At 37.4% G+C, this 13,918-nt stretch overlaps 1 protein-coding gene across 1 annotated transcript in view; it reads left to right on the top strand.

Moving 5' to 3' along the window:
- Window positions 1–13,918, top strand: part of Btaf1 (B-TFIID TATA-box binding protein associated factor 1) — an 85,938-nt gene that overhangs the window by 40,718 nt on the left and 31,302 nt on the right. The window contains exons 12-19 of the mRNA XM_032891868.1: window positions 1,190–1,330; window positions 2,038–2,162; window positions 5,171–5,291; window positions 9,158–9,262; window positions 10,875–11,024; window positions 11,295–11,437; window positions 11,926–12,100; window positions 13,706–13,909. Coding sequence (XP_032747759.1) covers window positions 1,190–1,330; window positions 2,038–2,162; window positions 5,171–5,291; window positions 9,158–9,262; window positions 10,875–11,024; window positions 11,295–11,437; window positions 11,926–12,100; window positions 13,706–13,909 — 1,164 coding nt within the window. The remainder of the gene's footprint in view (window positions 1–1,189; window positions 1,331–2,037; window positions 2,163–5,170; window positions 5,292–9,157; window positions 9,263–10,874; window positions 11,025–11,294; window positions 11,438–11,925; window positions 12,101–13,705; window positions 13,910–13,918) is intronic.

Genomic DNA, 13,918 nt, shown 5'->3' with positions numbered 1-13,918 from the left:
CTGGCCCAGGGGCCTTTTCCATGGCTTCAGCTTTTATTTTAGCTTTAAGAGATTCTTCTGCTATTATTTTTTATTTCTGACTAAAAGTTTTATCTTTGTCATTCACATTCTTGGGCTGTTTCAGGGAACTTTTTTTTTTGCCACCTTTCTAATCCATCTTCCTGCAGAAGTCACCCTTACATTCTTCTTTATAGCTGAATAAGCTTTTTCTATTTTGTATGTGTACCACATTTTCTTCACTCATTCATGTGTTGATGTCATATATGCTGGGGCTGTATCTTGGCGACTATGAACACTGTATCAGTGATCACAGATATAAAGTGTCTCTGGTATGCTGATTTACCAGAGAGACACTAGAGTTCTCACTCTTCACATAATGCATTACAGGGTTTCTTACTGAAGCTCACTTCTTTGACTTAGAAGCCCGCTGTCTCCCACCAATAATAATGGCATGACAGGCAAACACAACTATGCCTGGCTTTAAAAAAGTGTGTGTGTGGGTTGGGGATTTAGCTCAGTGGTAGAGCGCTTGCCCAGGAAGCAAAAGGCCCTGGGTTTGGTCCCCAGCTCCAAAAAAAAAAAAAAAAAAAAGTGTGTGTGTGTGTGTGTGTGTGTGTGTGTGTGTGTGTGTGTGTGTGTGTGTGTGTGTGTGTGTGTGTGTGTTGGCCCAATACACACATACAAGGCCAAGATAGGAGATTTGAACTCCGGCCTTCATGCATGCAGAACAAGTTGTTTTACTACCCAGTTGCTCTTAATGAAATTCATAGTATATGGTCACAGGAGCAACTCGCCTTAGTGAGGAAAATGAAGAGATTACATTGCAATAAGGAGAAGCAGAAGGATGTGGCTTTTCCTTCTTATCTCTCTCATATCTCCTGTGATACTGAAGAAAAAAAATGCAAACTGAGGGTCTTGACAGGAGATATATGTATCTATACATTTGTTTTCACACACAGCAATTATGGACTTATTAAGAGCTGTTCTGGTATTTTAAGTTACATCCAGAAATATTTGGATTCTTTCTCAAATAGGATTATTTATGTAATCTGCTCATTTATCTGTTCTGTTTATGAATTTCTTTTCAATATATAAATATTGACATGATATAGTTCAACGTTAATAGAGGTGCTTAAGCACAGTGATGATGCCACAGGAAATTAGCATGTCTTGATGTACTGTTTTACAGGACGTGATTAATACTTTATTGCCTAAAGTTTTAACTCGAATAATCGAAGGACTCCAGGACCTTGATGACGATGTTAGAGCTGTTGCTGCAGCATCCTTAGTTCCTGTAGTAGAAAGCCTTGTCTACCTTCAGACTCAAAAGGTATACTAAAGTCTGTCAGCATTTCCTTCCTGTAGAGCATGTTTACATTTGCATATGGACTAGAAGGAAAAAATAGAGCATTCTTTTTATTTTATCTATACCGTTTTTAGAAATTTTCTTGTCTCTAACATCCCTCTGATGCATGCAAGCTCGATTATTTGTTGTCTTTGAGAACAGTGAATTGTATATTGTCTGATTCTCTTTGTGTACTTAGTACACAGAGAATTTCCTTGAAAAGGAAACAGCTATTTCTCTCTGATTTTGTCCCTTATGTTTAGAGATGTAAAGTTTTGATTTTATATCTTAGCATTTTAACCTGATCTCATTTTTGAGACTGTTACATTTTAGCTACACTTCCCATTTTATCAAATCCAGAATATGAAGGTAAAAGTGCAGTCAGCATTATTTTATGAGCTCAAAAACTAAACTTATATTTACATGATTGTTGACATTACTTAAAATTCCCTGAAATTATCCTTAGTTTGGTTAGAGAGGATGTGACAGAAGTAGAACCGAATGACACTAAAAAGAGGATAAGAGAATTGATAGTGATAGATGATGTCTTCTCCTTGATGTTCCTTAAAGCTGACATTGTTCAAATTCATTATGTATGCTTTTGACCCAAGTGACCCATGGGATATAATTGGCAGGATTTGTAAAATTTGTTATGTGAAATCAGTAACTTTTCTTAAAAACTGATCTTACAGGTGCCCTCCATTATAAATACCTTATGGGATTCTCTTCTGGAATTAGATGATCTAACAGCTTCAACCAATAGTATTATGACTCTCCTTTCATCCATGTTAACTTACCCTCAGGTCCAGCAATGCAGGTAATTATTATTAGAGGTTTAGAATAATAATCCTTTATATATCTTTCCAGATAACTAAACTTAGCACTTGTAAAGAACAGTGCTATAAGTTGAATGCACCACTTTTTCTTGGGAGGTGTTAGCCCTTCTTTATTCTCACTACTAGCACATTTGGGACAGGGCTAGAGAGATGGCTGAGTGGTTAAGAGCACATATTGCTTTTGTACAGGACCCAGGTTCGATTCCTAGCACTCATATGGCTGCTTGTTGTCTTTCCTGGAGCCTCTCATAATTTAAAAAAGAAAAGCAAATAAATAAATAAATAGTATAATATAATAGAGCATTTGGGACAAGAAAGCATATTTCAGGGGCTGGGATCAGAGCTTAGTGGGAGATTGTCTGCCTAATATGAACAAAGTCCAGAGTTCCAGCATTGCACATACACAGATAAAGAAACCTAAAGTAGGGGGCTGAAGAGATGGCTCAGGGGTTAAGAGCACTGACTGCTCTTCCAGAGGTCCTGAGTTCAATTTTTAGTCACTACATGGTGGCTCACAACCATCTGAAATGGGATCCCATGCCGTCTTCTAGTGTCTGAAGACAGCTAAAGTGTACTCACATACACAAAATAAATCTTTAAAAAAGAAAGAAAGAAAGAAAGAAAGAGAGAAAGAAAGAAACCTAAAGTAGTTATTTTTCTTACCTTGAGTTATAGTTTTACAGTTCATTATCTTGTGGATCTAAAATAGATACTTTAAAATCATTTACTTTAAAATGACTCATTTTATATTATCTATAGTGCTGGCTCCATAATACACATTTTTTAGATTTGACATTGGTTTTATATTTCGCAAAATTTTCCCTTTCTGTGAATGTTTTTGTGTAATGTTTATTTCTTCAGTTCTTGTCCTTAATTTCAGTTATTACTAGTCAGAAGATAACAGGCAATAATGAACTATAAAATTTAAAGACCGGAACACTACTTAACACTGTTTAAAATATTAAGGCTTTTCAGTTGTAACACTGGTGTGAAACTCAGGACTGTCCCGTCTGTGTAACACGCTAGAATGCTGTTAACTGTTTCTACTAATAGTGTCCACAGATGCATGAGAAATGTCACACAGCTTTGTGAATGAGTGAGGGAATTACATAGCCTAGTGAGGTTATTCAGTGAATATCCATATGACTATGATTTTAAAGCAACTTCTGGCTGTATGAATGAGTATTTCAGTAAAATTCAAACATATATGAAAGGCATATTCATATACTATGAACTAGTAGTATTTTTTTTAACAATTTTTTATGTATACAGTCTTCTGCCTGTGTGTACACCTGCAGACCAGAAGAGGGCCCAAGATCTCATTGTAGGTGGTTATGAGCCACCCTGTGATTGCTGAGAATTGAACTCAGAACCTCTGGAAGAGCAGACCACTCTTAACCACTGAGCCAGCCCCCAACTAGTAGTATTGTGTGCAGAATTTAGGCTGGTAGAACAGCATGCAAGTAGGAACAGCAAGTGAGTGCCTACAGAAAGCAGCAAGTAAAGGGCAGCGCACATGTGACGGCTTCCCACTCTGACAGCTTGCTTCTGTACTAGCACAATGTACAGGGGTTAGGCGGGTTCACATGACAATTCTCCCAAGCTATAAAGTCATAGGGCTTTTAAATTGCTTCAGACCAGAGGTTTGAGGAAGTCTCATTGAAGACCTAAATACTGAACATTTTTAGGTTGTAAGCCAGTGATAGACTGTGTTTCTGTAACCAGAAAACTGCCAGTATAGAGGCATGTGTTCCAATGTAAGACAATTACACAATGTAATAAAACATCTAATAATCCATTGTGAAATAATATAGTTTTCCATCCTTTTTGTTTCAAAATTGCCTGATTAGAAAAATTGCTTTAGCTGTGTAGTGGTGGTACACTCCTTTAATCCTGGCACTCAGAGGCAGAGGCAGGCCGATCTCTGCGTGTTGAGTCCAGCCTGATCCACAGAGGGAGTTCCAGGACAGCCAGGGCTACACAGAGCCAAAAAAATTTAAATAAATAGGTAGGTAGGTAGGTAGGTAGGTAGGTAGATAGATAGATAGATAGATAGATAGATAGGTAGATAGATAGATAGGTAGATAGCTAGCTAGCTTCATATTTATAATAATTGGCAGATACTTTCCAGTTTATGCAAGAAGAAATGCAGCATGTCTTGTGGTGCATGAACAATTACACTATTAACATGTCTTTATCGTCATGGTTTTATGTATTCTGAAGTTCTCCTATGTCTGTATGTGCATGTATTTAAGTTGGATCTTTTAAAGTGAACTTATAAAATAAACACAGGAAGTCCTACTTGGAAGTGCTGAAACCAGCACTGAAGGTGGCTCCTGTGAGGAGGAAGGCATAGCCTGCGACAGTGCTCTGTTTGGTTTCCACTTCTTCCTATTGAAGGATGTAGTTCAAATGCTACTTATAAATGACTTCCTAATTCGAGGTACCTTTTAGAAATGACTCCTAAATATGGCAGAAGTGCTGTGATCCAAGCTAGCCTAGGTTTGGCTTTGTATCTTCCTCCATTTAAAATCTTACCTGAGAAGGAAGAAGTGCAAGTCTTCGTTTCTTGCCATTTGAGGTGAAAGATGAATATAAATTATGATTGGCTACCTGTTCAGGTTAGCTCTTGGCTGGAAAACAGTTATGCAGAACTGATTGTGTAGCTAGGATACGTATCCCATTTTCCTTGGGAGAAAAGTGCAGATAATATTGGAAGGTTTTAACTTGATGAATGTAATTATGGCATTAGTGCTGTAGAGAAACCTAATAGTAAGTCTCTACCCTTTATTGCCTACATTTTTCTGTATTTTTGTAATATAATAATATTTTTGAGAGTATAAGTGAATGTCCATGAAAATTGGATCATTGTTAATTTATTAAAAAGCCATGTCAACATGATTAGGTTCATACAACATATATATTAGATAATATATCTATGGACATTCAAGTGAGAATGAATAAGGTTAATTTGTTTCTTCTTCATTAGTATTCAGCAGTCACTCACAGTTTTAGTCCCACGGGTCTGGCCATTTTTACATCACACTATATCTTCAGTTCGAAGAGCAGCATTGGAAACTCTCTTTACATTATTATCAACACAGGACCAGGTAAGAACTGATAAATTTTAACCTCAAAGCTTTGTAACTTTTATAAGACAGATCAAATCGTTGCCTCATTTTTTGCTATATATCAAAAGATCAGAATGCTTGAGTACATTAATTACGTGCATTGTGTGTGTCTGGTGCCCCAGAGGTTAGAAGATCCTTGGAGTTGGGGTTACAAGCGGTTGTGAACCATCTGATGTGGGCCCTGGGAACTGAACCTGGGTCCTCTACAAGTGCAGCAAATGTTCTTAACTACTGAGCCATCTACCAATTTTTAGCCCCAGTTTTTTATTTGTTTTTTCTTTTCTTTTTCTTCTTTTCTTCTACTGAGACAGGGTTTCTCTGTGTAGCTCTGGCTTTTCTGGAACTCACTCTGTAGACCAGGCTATCCTGAAACTCAAATCTGCCTCTCTCTGCCTCCTGTGTGCTGGGTTTAGAGGTGTATGCCACCCCCTCACCCTGACAACCCTCTCTCCTGCCTCTCCAGCCCCCACCACTCCACCCCTCCTTTCTCTTTTACAATGTGGCTTCTGGGTATCAAACTTGGGGTTGGGGTGCACTTTGCTGACAGAGCTGTCTCCTCAGCCCTTAGGTATTTATTTCATATTCACTCATCTCATGGGTCTAGTCTCATGTGTGTGGATGTGACATGCACATGAAGGTCAGAGGAAAACTTGTAGGAGTTGACCCTTTCCATCTACCAGGGAGCTTCTAGGGATTAAACTCCAACCATCAAGCACATTTACTTGATAAATTATCTCACTGCAACCCCCTTTAAATCTAAACTGTTGTTTGGAAATTACTATGTAGTGAAAACTTTATTATAAATCTTGTGTTCCCAGTAACATCAAAAGAACTGTCAGAGTAATCCCTAATTAATGTCATTTAAAAATTGTATTCTTCACAGATTACCTGGAAGTTACTTATAAACTATAATTATTATAGTTTGTGAAAATTCCATGGTTCCTTACCTGAATTTTTAAAAAACTGTTGCTTGCGATTTTGAAATACAAAGCTTTTGGTAAATTGTGTGAATTAATCATTTGGCAGCAAACCATTCTGAAAAGCTATTTATAGTCTTTTATTCCATGCATGCCTACTCATAAAAAAATAACATTTTAATTGTTTCTTTAGAGACTATACGGGGTTATATAGTATATAGTGCATGAAACCAACCTCTTTATTATCCTAAAATTAGAAAAGTTCTGAGCACATGTGGTCCCAAGATACTCGATGTGACAATAAAGCCTACGATTAATTTAAACTTACCTCCCTTCTTTTCTCTGCTTCGTTCGCACTTCTCCTGTGCTAGCATTGGGTTATTAGCAGGACTCTTAGCATGGTCACAGACAAAACATGAAGAACAGCCGGCCAAAGCGTATATTGCTGCTGTAATACCTTCAGCATATAATAATGTAAAGACCTCAGACACAAGCTAAGTGCTAGCATTCTTTCTTTAAATCCCTTATACTGCATTCACATGATGCATGTGCATATATGTAGGCAAAACATTTATATACATAACAATTAAGACAAATTGTTAAGAGAGTACATTTCAATTCCCCTCTTCCCCCAAACACACACACCAAAACCCTTGGGGCTAGAGAGTTCAGCAAATAAAAACACTGACTCTTCTGGAGGACTGAGGGTTATTCCCAGAAACCACACAGAGGCTCACAAACACCTACAACTGCAATGCAGGGGATCCAACAATCTTCCGGTCTCTTGTGTGCACCAGGCACCAAAGTGGGAAACTTTGCAGAACAGCCATACACATTTTTTAGATTAGAATCCCTTTGTAGCCTTTCTTGTAGTTATGGATCAAGTGAGGTAATATAAAAGAAAGGACTTTGAAAATATTAATTCTATACAAGTATAGATAATTATATAGAGAGTAAAACATACATTTGCCATTCTTTATAATTAGAAATCATATATTCTGAGATATAGAAATGATACTTAAAAGTAACAATTCTCTGAGATATTACTGGGGTTCATTTTATGCTAGGAACTATGTCAAGCACTCTAAAGGAAGCAGCTACTACTATTTATAGTTTGAAAATGAGAGAACTAATGATCAAAAATTAAGAAACTCCCAAGCTTACAGAGATTACATAGCTCACAGTAATCTGCTTACCTCAGATTCATGTGGGAGTCTGAATGACTTTCAGCTGTCACCTAAATTTGACAAAGAAAGGAATGGATTGCTTTCCAGCTTTTAGATGTGAATGAAGCGTAAGTGCAGAGCGAGGAGGAGAGCCAAATGCCTACATTCTTCGTCACCATGTGTCAGTTCCTGACATGCTTAGCTGGCACCCTCAGTAATGGCCGTAACTTGGGGGGTAAATGCCACTATAGCTCAGTATATTGTAAAGATGGCTCTGTTGTCTATTCTCAGTTTTTCTGATTATCAACTTTTTATTGTTTTGCCCATAAATCTGGAAGATTTTAAGAAAGGATAGGTTACTGTCAAATGTGTAAAGACACTTGTCTACCATTATAGTATCAGAGTTATTTTCAATGCCGTGAACATTTCCTTTGTTCATCTCTTTGTTCCTCATCTTCCTAGCCTCTCATAAGAACTGGCCTTTTACTTTCTGCATAGTTTTGCATATGTAATGTAGTTGGAGTCATCCACTGTGGAATCTAATCTGCATAGCTCAGTTTTAAGGGTGTTGTGTACTGCTCTTGTCTTGTACTCTAATTTATTCATTTACTCATTGAAGGACAACACCTCTACCTTCACGTTTTGGTAGTATATACAAAGGCTTTTATGAAGTACAGGTCTTTGTGTAGATAAATACTTTCTTTTCTGTGGGCAGAAATTAAGGAGTCCAAGTACTAGACTATAAGAATATGGTTAGTTTTGTAAGAAACTTCTAAGTTGTCTTTCAGAGTAGACACTCCATTTAACACACACACACACACACACACACACACACACACACACACACACACACACACACACACACACACACCCTCTGAACAGGGTCTTTCTAATAGTTCTGGCTGTTCTGGAACTCGCTATGTGGACCAGGCTGGCCTCAAACTCACAGAGATCTACCTGCCTCTGTCTCAGGAGTGCTGAGATTAAAGGCATGATACACCATGCTTAGTTTTTTAAGAACAGTTTTAAGTTGAGGAAAAAAAAAAAAAAACTGAAGATAAAGTATAATACTGTTTCCTTAATTTCACACTGTATACGGCATTATAATTATAATTATTTCTCTGAGTATCCTCTGTGCCCTATCCATGTATTCTTTCTTCCCTGGCTGATTTGAACATTTGCAGGGTCTATTCATCAGCATTTGTAACCAGGGACAGCTAGTATATATACTTCATAGCACATTTTACTTGATATAAATAAAGGGTAGACATCTTTTTCTAGAGATAGAGTTTGGTGTCTACAGGTAACTGTTTAGATTGCCAATGATTGAACTGAGAGTAAGAGAAAAGGTCACTAATACTGTTCTGGCACTGCATTATTGATGCGTACATAGAATTAAGGCTTTGATCTTTTGGCATAGCAGCCAGTGATCTGAGCATTTCCCAGTTTCCTAATAAAGCAGTGATGTATGATGATTTAAGTAATGACATTGCTGCTTATAGCTTGGTTCTGTACTTTCAATTTATTTAAGGGAAATTTGATGTTAGGATAATCAATTTCCCCCCACTTCCCTGTGATTATGTAATTTTCAAGCCATTGCAATAATAACTGTGATGATTATTTGATCTTATCAAAATCTATCACCAGTTGAATCTTTTTGGTAAGGCGTATAGTCTTTTTTATGACAGTGTTTGTCTCGTTTGACTTCTTGTTTGTGCAAGCTGACTTCAGGACCACATGTCATGAGTGTGTTTGTTTTCAGAACTCGTCGTCTTGGCTTATCCCTATCCTGTCTGATATGCTGCGGCACATCTTTCAGTTCTGTGTTTTAGAAAGCAGCCAGGAAATTCTGGATCTCATTCACAAGGTACTTGATGCATCTACTTATCTACATTTCTCTTCCTAATAAATTTATAGATATGATTAAAAAACACTTACTATGCTATCGAGAGATTTTAATGAATTAAGCCATCTAAGACATTGAAGAGTTCAAGTAATCTACAAGATGAGCCAGAAAACTAGATTTCCTATGTGATTTAATAGTAAATTCGGGTTGGTTACATTTCTTTTTTTCTTGTTACATGCCCCGTTAAGCTGATGCTCTATTTGTTTTTTTTTTTTTTTTTTTTTTTTTTTTTTAAGATTTTTTTTTTTTTTTAGTTTTTTTTTTTTTTTTTATATTAGTAAACTTTAGCTGTCTGCAGACACACCAGAAGAGGGCATCAGATCCCATTGCAGATGGTTGTGAGCCACCATGTGGTTGCTGGGAATTGAACTCAGGACCTCGGGAAGAGCAGTCAGTGTTCTTAACCCCTGAGCCATCTCTTCAGCCCTTAAAGATTTTTATTTTTAATATTTTATTTATTTTTAATTTGTGTGTGTGTGTTCACCTTGTCATTTCTTCAAGACAAGGTCTCACATAACCTAGGCTGGCCTGAGCTTGCTGTGTAGCGGGATTGGCTTCAAACTCCTGGTCCTGTTGCTTTCATGTCCCAATCCTAGGCCTGCAGCTATGTATGAGCATGCCTGGCGTGGCATGCTTAATTTGTAAACATATGTTCATATGACATAAACTAGTGATCATATTAGTTTGATATGATCATAAAGTATCAAATATTCTATTGGTTTTGTTGAGTAGGTCTATTTGGGTATCCCAGGCTAGCCTTGTACCCTTGATCCTTATGCTTCAGGCTCTTTATAGAAGTGTACTATCATGGCCATCTCCTGTATTCCTTTTTTGCTTTTTTGAGACATGGACTCTATGTAACAGTTCTCCTGGAACTCACTTTGCTGACAGGCTGGCCTTGAACTCAGAGAGATTCTCCTGCCTCTGCCTCCCTAGTACTGGGATTAAAGGCATGCACCACTGCACCTGCTTCTATATTCCTTTTAAGAAACCTATTTATTGGGCTGGAGATTGGCTCAGTGGTTAAGAGCACTTGTTGCTCTTGCAGAGGACCTAGATTTGCTTTCCTGCATCTTCATGGCAGCTCATAATTTTCTGAAACTCCAATTCTAATATGACACTTTCTTCTGGTCTACATGTGGTGCATATACACATATATGTAAGCAAAACACACATAAAGTACACACAGTGGGGGCCAGTGCTGGTTTGAGTGGTGTGTGTAAGTTAGAGGATAGCTTTTTAGGAGTTGGTTCTCTCCTTCCATGTGGTTTCTAGAGTTTGAACTTAGCTTGTCAGGTGTGGCAACAACTGCCTTTACTCACTCTGCCATCTTCTTGGCCCCCACATTCTTAGAAACAACAACAAAACCCAACAACTTTTCTTTATATTATTTTATGTAGTATATAACCCATGAATAAGATCACTATTTCAAAGTAAACCTCTATGTTGACCTTTCTCAAATGAATCTTACTATTTCTTACTCCTTCCATTTCATTTTCCCAAAAAGTATGTTTTAGACTTTGTTATCACTTAATAGAAAAATTTGTTTCATATTCTCCTTTTCCCTTTGTAGGTCTGGATGGAACTGTTGAGCAAGGCTTCAGTTCAGTATGTGGTAGCAGCTGCTTGCCCGTGGATGGGTGCTTGGCTTTGCTTAATGATGCAGCCTTCTCATTTACCTATTGATTTAAATATGCTGCTCGAAGTAAAAGCCAGAACCAAGGTAAGTGGAGAGAGACATAAGGTGTTCCTGTGTTCAGCTCGCCATCACTGACACAGTGACTCCTTAAGAAACTTGCATTGCTTTATTCTAAACGTGCCTTCATTAACATTAGTTAGACTCTTCATTCAGACTCCTATGAACTGGATAGCAATTATCACCCATTAACATTTTACAAGACTACATTTTATCAGGGTTTAATAATATTTTTGTTGTTTCCAATTGAATTTAATTGATTAGTCTTTAATTGTTGTTTTTCTGTTTTTCCTCTAGGAAAAAACAGGTGGTAAGGTCCGGCAAGGTCAGATGCAGAGTAAAGAGGTGCTTCAGGAGTACATCGCGGGGGCAGACACCATCATGGAGGACCCAGCTACCAGGGACTTTGTAGTTATGAGGGCCAGGATGATGGCAGCTAAGTAAGTACTTAATGAGTGACAAGTATCAGAGACAAGTATCGATAATGGTTTTAAAATACAACCACAAGATTTTTTTATAGGTATGTCAGTTCTTCCTCTATACTAACTAGTTAAGCAAAATTAAAGTAGATCAATATTTTTAAGTTTCTGAAGTTTTAAAAGTAAAATTTGGGTTAGAGGTGTTTGCCTAGCAGAACCAAGCCTCTTGATTCTAGATACAACATAAACGGTGTGATGGTGTACACCTGTAGTTTCGCTTGAGAGACAGGGCAGGGAGATCAGCTCAGAGTCAACTTCAGGTACATAAAGAGTTGAGGGCCAACCTGGGATATATTAGACTGTTTCAAACCAAAAACAAACCACCTCATGTCTACTCATGCAAATAAGGTGGAAGATAAGTTATGGTTTTTATGGGGAAATTTACAGCTTTAGTAGGAGAAGTTTTGCCTTAGGTAATTTCTGCAGTGTGGCCTTCCCCTCTCTTTTAGGTTGTTAGGAGCACTCTGTTGCTGTATTTGTGATCCAGGTGTAAATATGGTAAACCAAGAAATTAAACCAGCAGAATCCCTCGGCCAGTTGCTACTCTTCCATTTGAATTCCAAATCTGCTTTACAGAGAATTAGTGCTGCGTTAGTAATCTGTGAATGGGCTGCTTTGCAAAAGGTAAGGTATATTCCTAAAGTAATAAAGGCAAATTTAGTAAAACCAATTGCTATTAGCATTTAGGACTATTTATAACTTATAACACAAAAGTAAAAACAATTTTTTTATAAAAATTTAAGTTAGGGGAAAGTTTTCCATATAATATTGAACATTGTTTTCCATTTAACTTTTAACTTGATTTTTTTTAACACCCCATTCATATTTAAGACTACTAAACTACGTTAACATTTAGTATTTGTCCGTCCTCCATAGTCTGTTACAGAAGTTCCTTGTGGAAGAGTCTGTGTATAAAAGTGTCAGGTGATAGCCTGACTCTATATATCCAGTTGGTCGTTACTATTAGGTAGCACATTTTCAGTGCTTTGGTTTTTGTTGTTGTTTTCTGTCTGTCTGTTTATAGAGGGTTTCTCTGCAAAGATTTGGCTGTCCTGGAACTTGATCTGTAGACCCAGGCTGGCCTTGAACTCAGAGAGATCCACCTGTGTCTGCCTCCTGAGTGCTGAGATTAAAGGTGTGCACCACGACCACTAGGCCTGTGTTTTGTATTTTGGAGTTCTGTTTATTTGGATAATAACTAAAAAGGGGAGAAATTTTGGTTGCAAGGAAAAGAAATCGCCACATTTAAATTCAAATCTTTGCTTCCAAATTCCCTTCTATCCTTTCAACTTTAAGCTTCTGTAAGATAAACGATTTTGTGTAAGACTTGTTTCTGTAAATCAAAGAAACTTCCTGCTGATTTTGTTTATTCCATTGACTGGAATTCTGGAAATTTAACTGTCTGCACTTGCTGTGAGAGTTGCTTGTTACTGCCTCTTAGCAGTTTGTCAAAGCGATGTCTAAAAGTAATTGAACCATGCTTTATTGCAATCGAGACCCCGCTTTGCCTCTGGAAAGAAGCAAAGCTTGTCTGTTTTGTTGTCAGGACACTATGTGCTGGAGAGGCAGTGATGCTGTGTTTTTGTGCCTCTCAGACTCAGCAGCAAGTGTTGACAGTTCGGTTTCTGGACCCTCACAGAGCTTCTCTGGATTTACTCTGTGAAGCCCAGGCTGATCACCCAGATCCCACAGAACCCCTCATGGCTCACCACTGAGGCCATTGCCCCTGTTGTTGGGGCAGGCAACAACCAGAGAGAGTGGGAAGGGTTAGTTAAATTTGGGGGCAGGTAAGTAGCTTTTAAATTATATCCATTTTTACAATACAGCATGTGAAGCTGTGGTTGAATTGTTAAAGATATCTAATAACAAATTTTGAACATTTTTAGTGCATGCCAGATGTTTTCTGATTGATTTTTATAGTAATATACTTTTAAATGTCTGCTGTATTTATATTTTTTGAATAAATTCAGAGTACACTAAGAATAATTCGGTTGAAAATTAAATGGAATTAAAATAGTTACATGTGCATGTCCTGTAGTCATTCAAATTAAAATTTCAAAGTAGTTTTGATGTAATATTTTTCCTTTGTGTAACTAACTATTCGGGAGATAACAGACTATAGACTCAAAATCAGTGGCAGTGTAACATTTGGTTGTCTGAAGTGAAGGTTATATCTCTACCATTATGTTCCTGTATTCTCCCTAAATCTTGTTATCTGTTGTATTTTAGGAGTGTAAAGCTGTTACCCTAGCTGTGCAACCGCGTTTACTTGATATCCTTTCAGAACATTTGTATTATGATGAAATTGCTGTTCCGTTCACACGAATGCAGAATGAATGTAAACAGTTTATATCGTCATTAGCTGATGCACATATTGAAGTTGGTAATAGAGTAAACAACAATGTTTTAACAATAGATCAAGCTAACGACCTGGTGAGTAAT

Source organism: Rattus rattus, chromosome 2 (assembly GCF_011064425.1).
Source record: "Rattus rattus isolate New Zealand chromosome 2, Rrattus_CSIRO_v1, whole genome shotgun sequence".
Classification (NCBI taxonomy): domain Eukaryota; kingdom Metazoa; phylum Chordata; class Mammalia; order Rodentia; family Muridae; genus Rattus; species Rattus rattus.
This window is presented reverse-complemented; position numbering and strand designations above follow the sequence as displayed.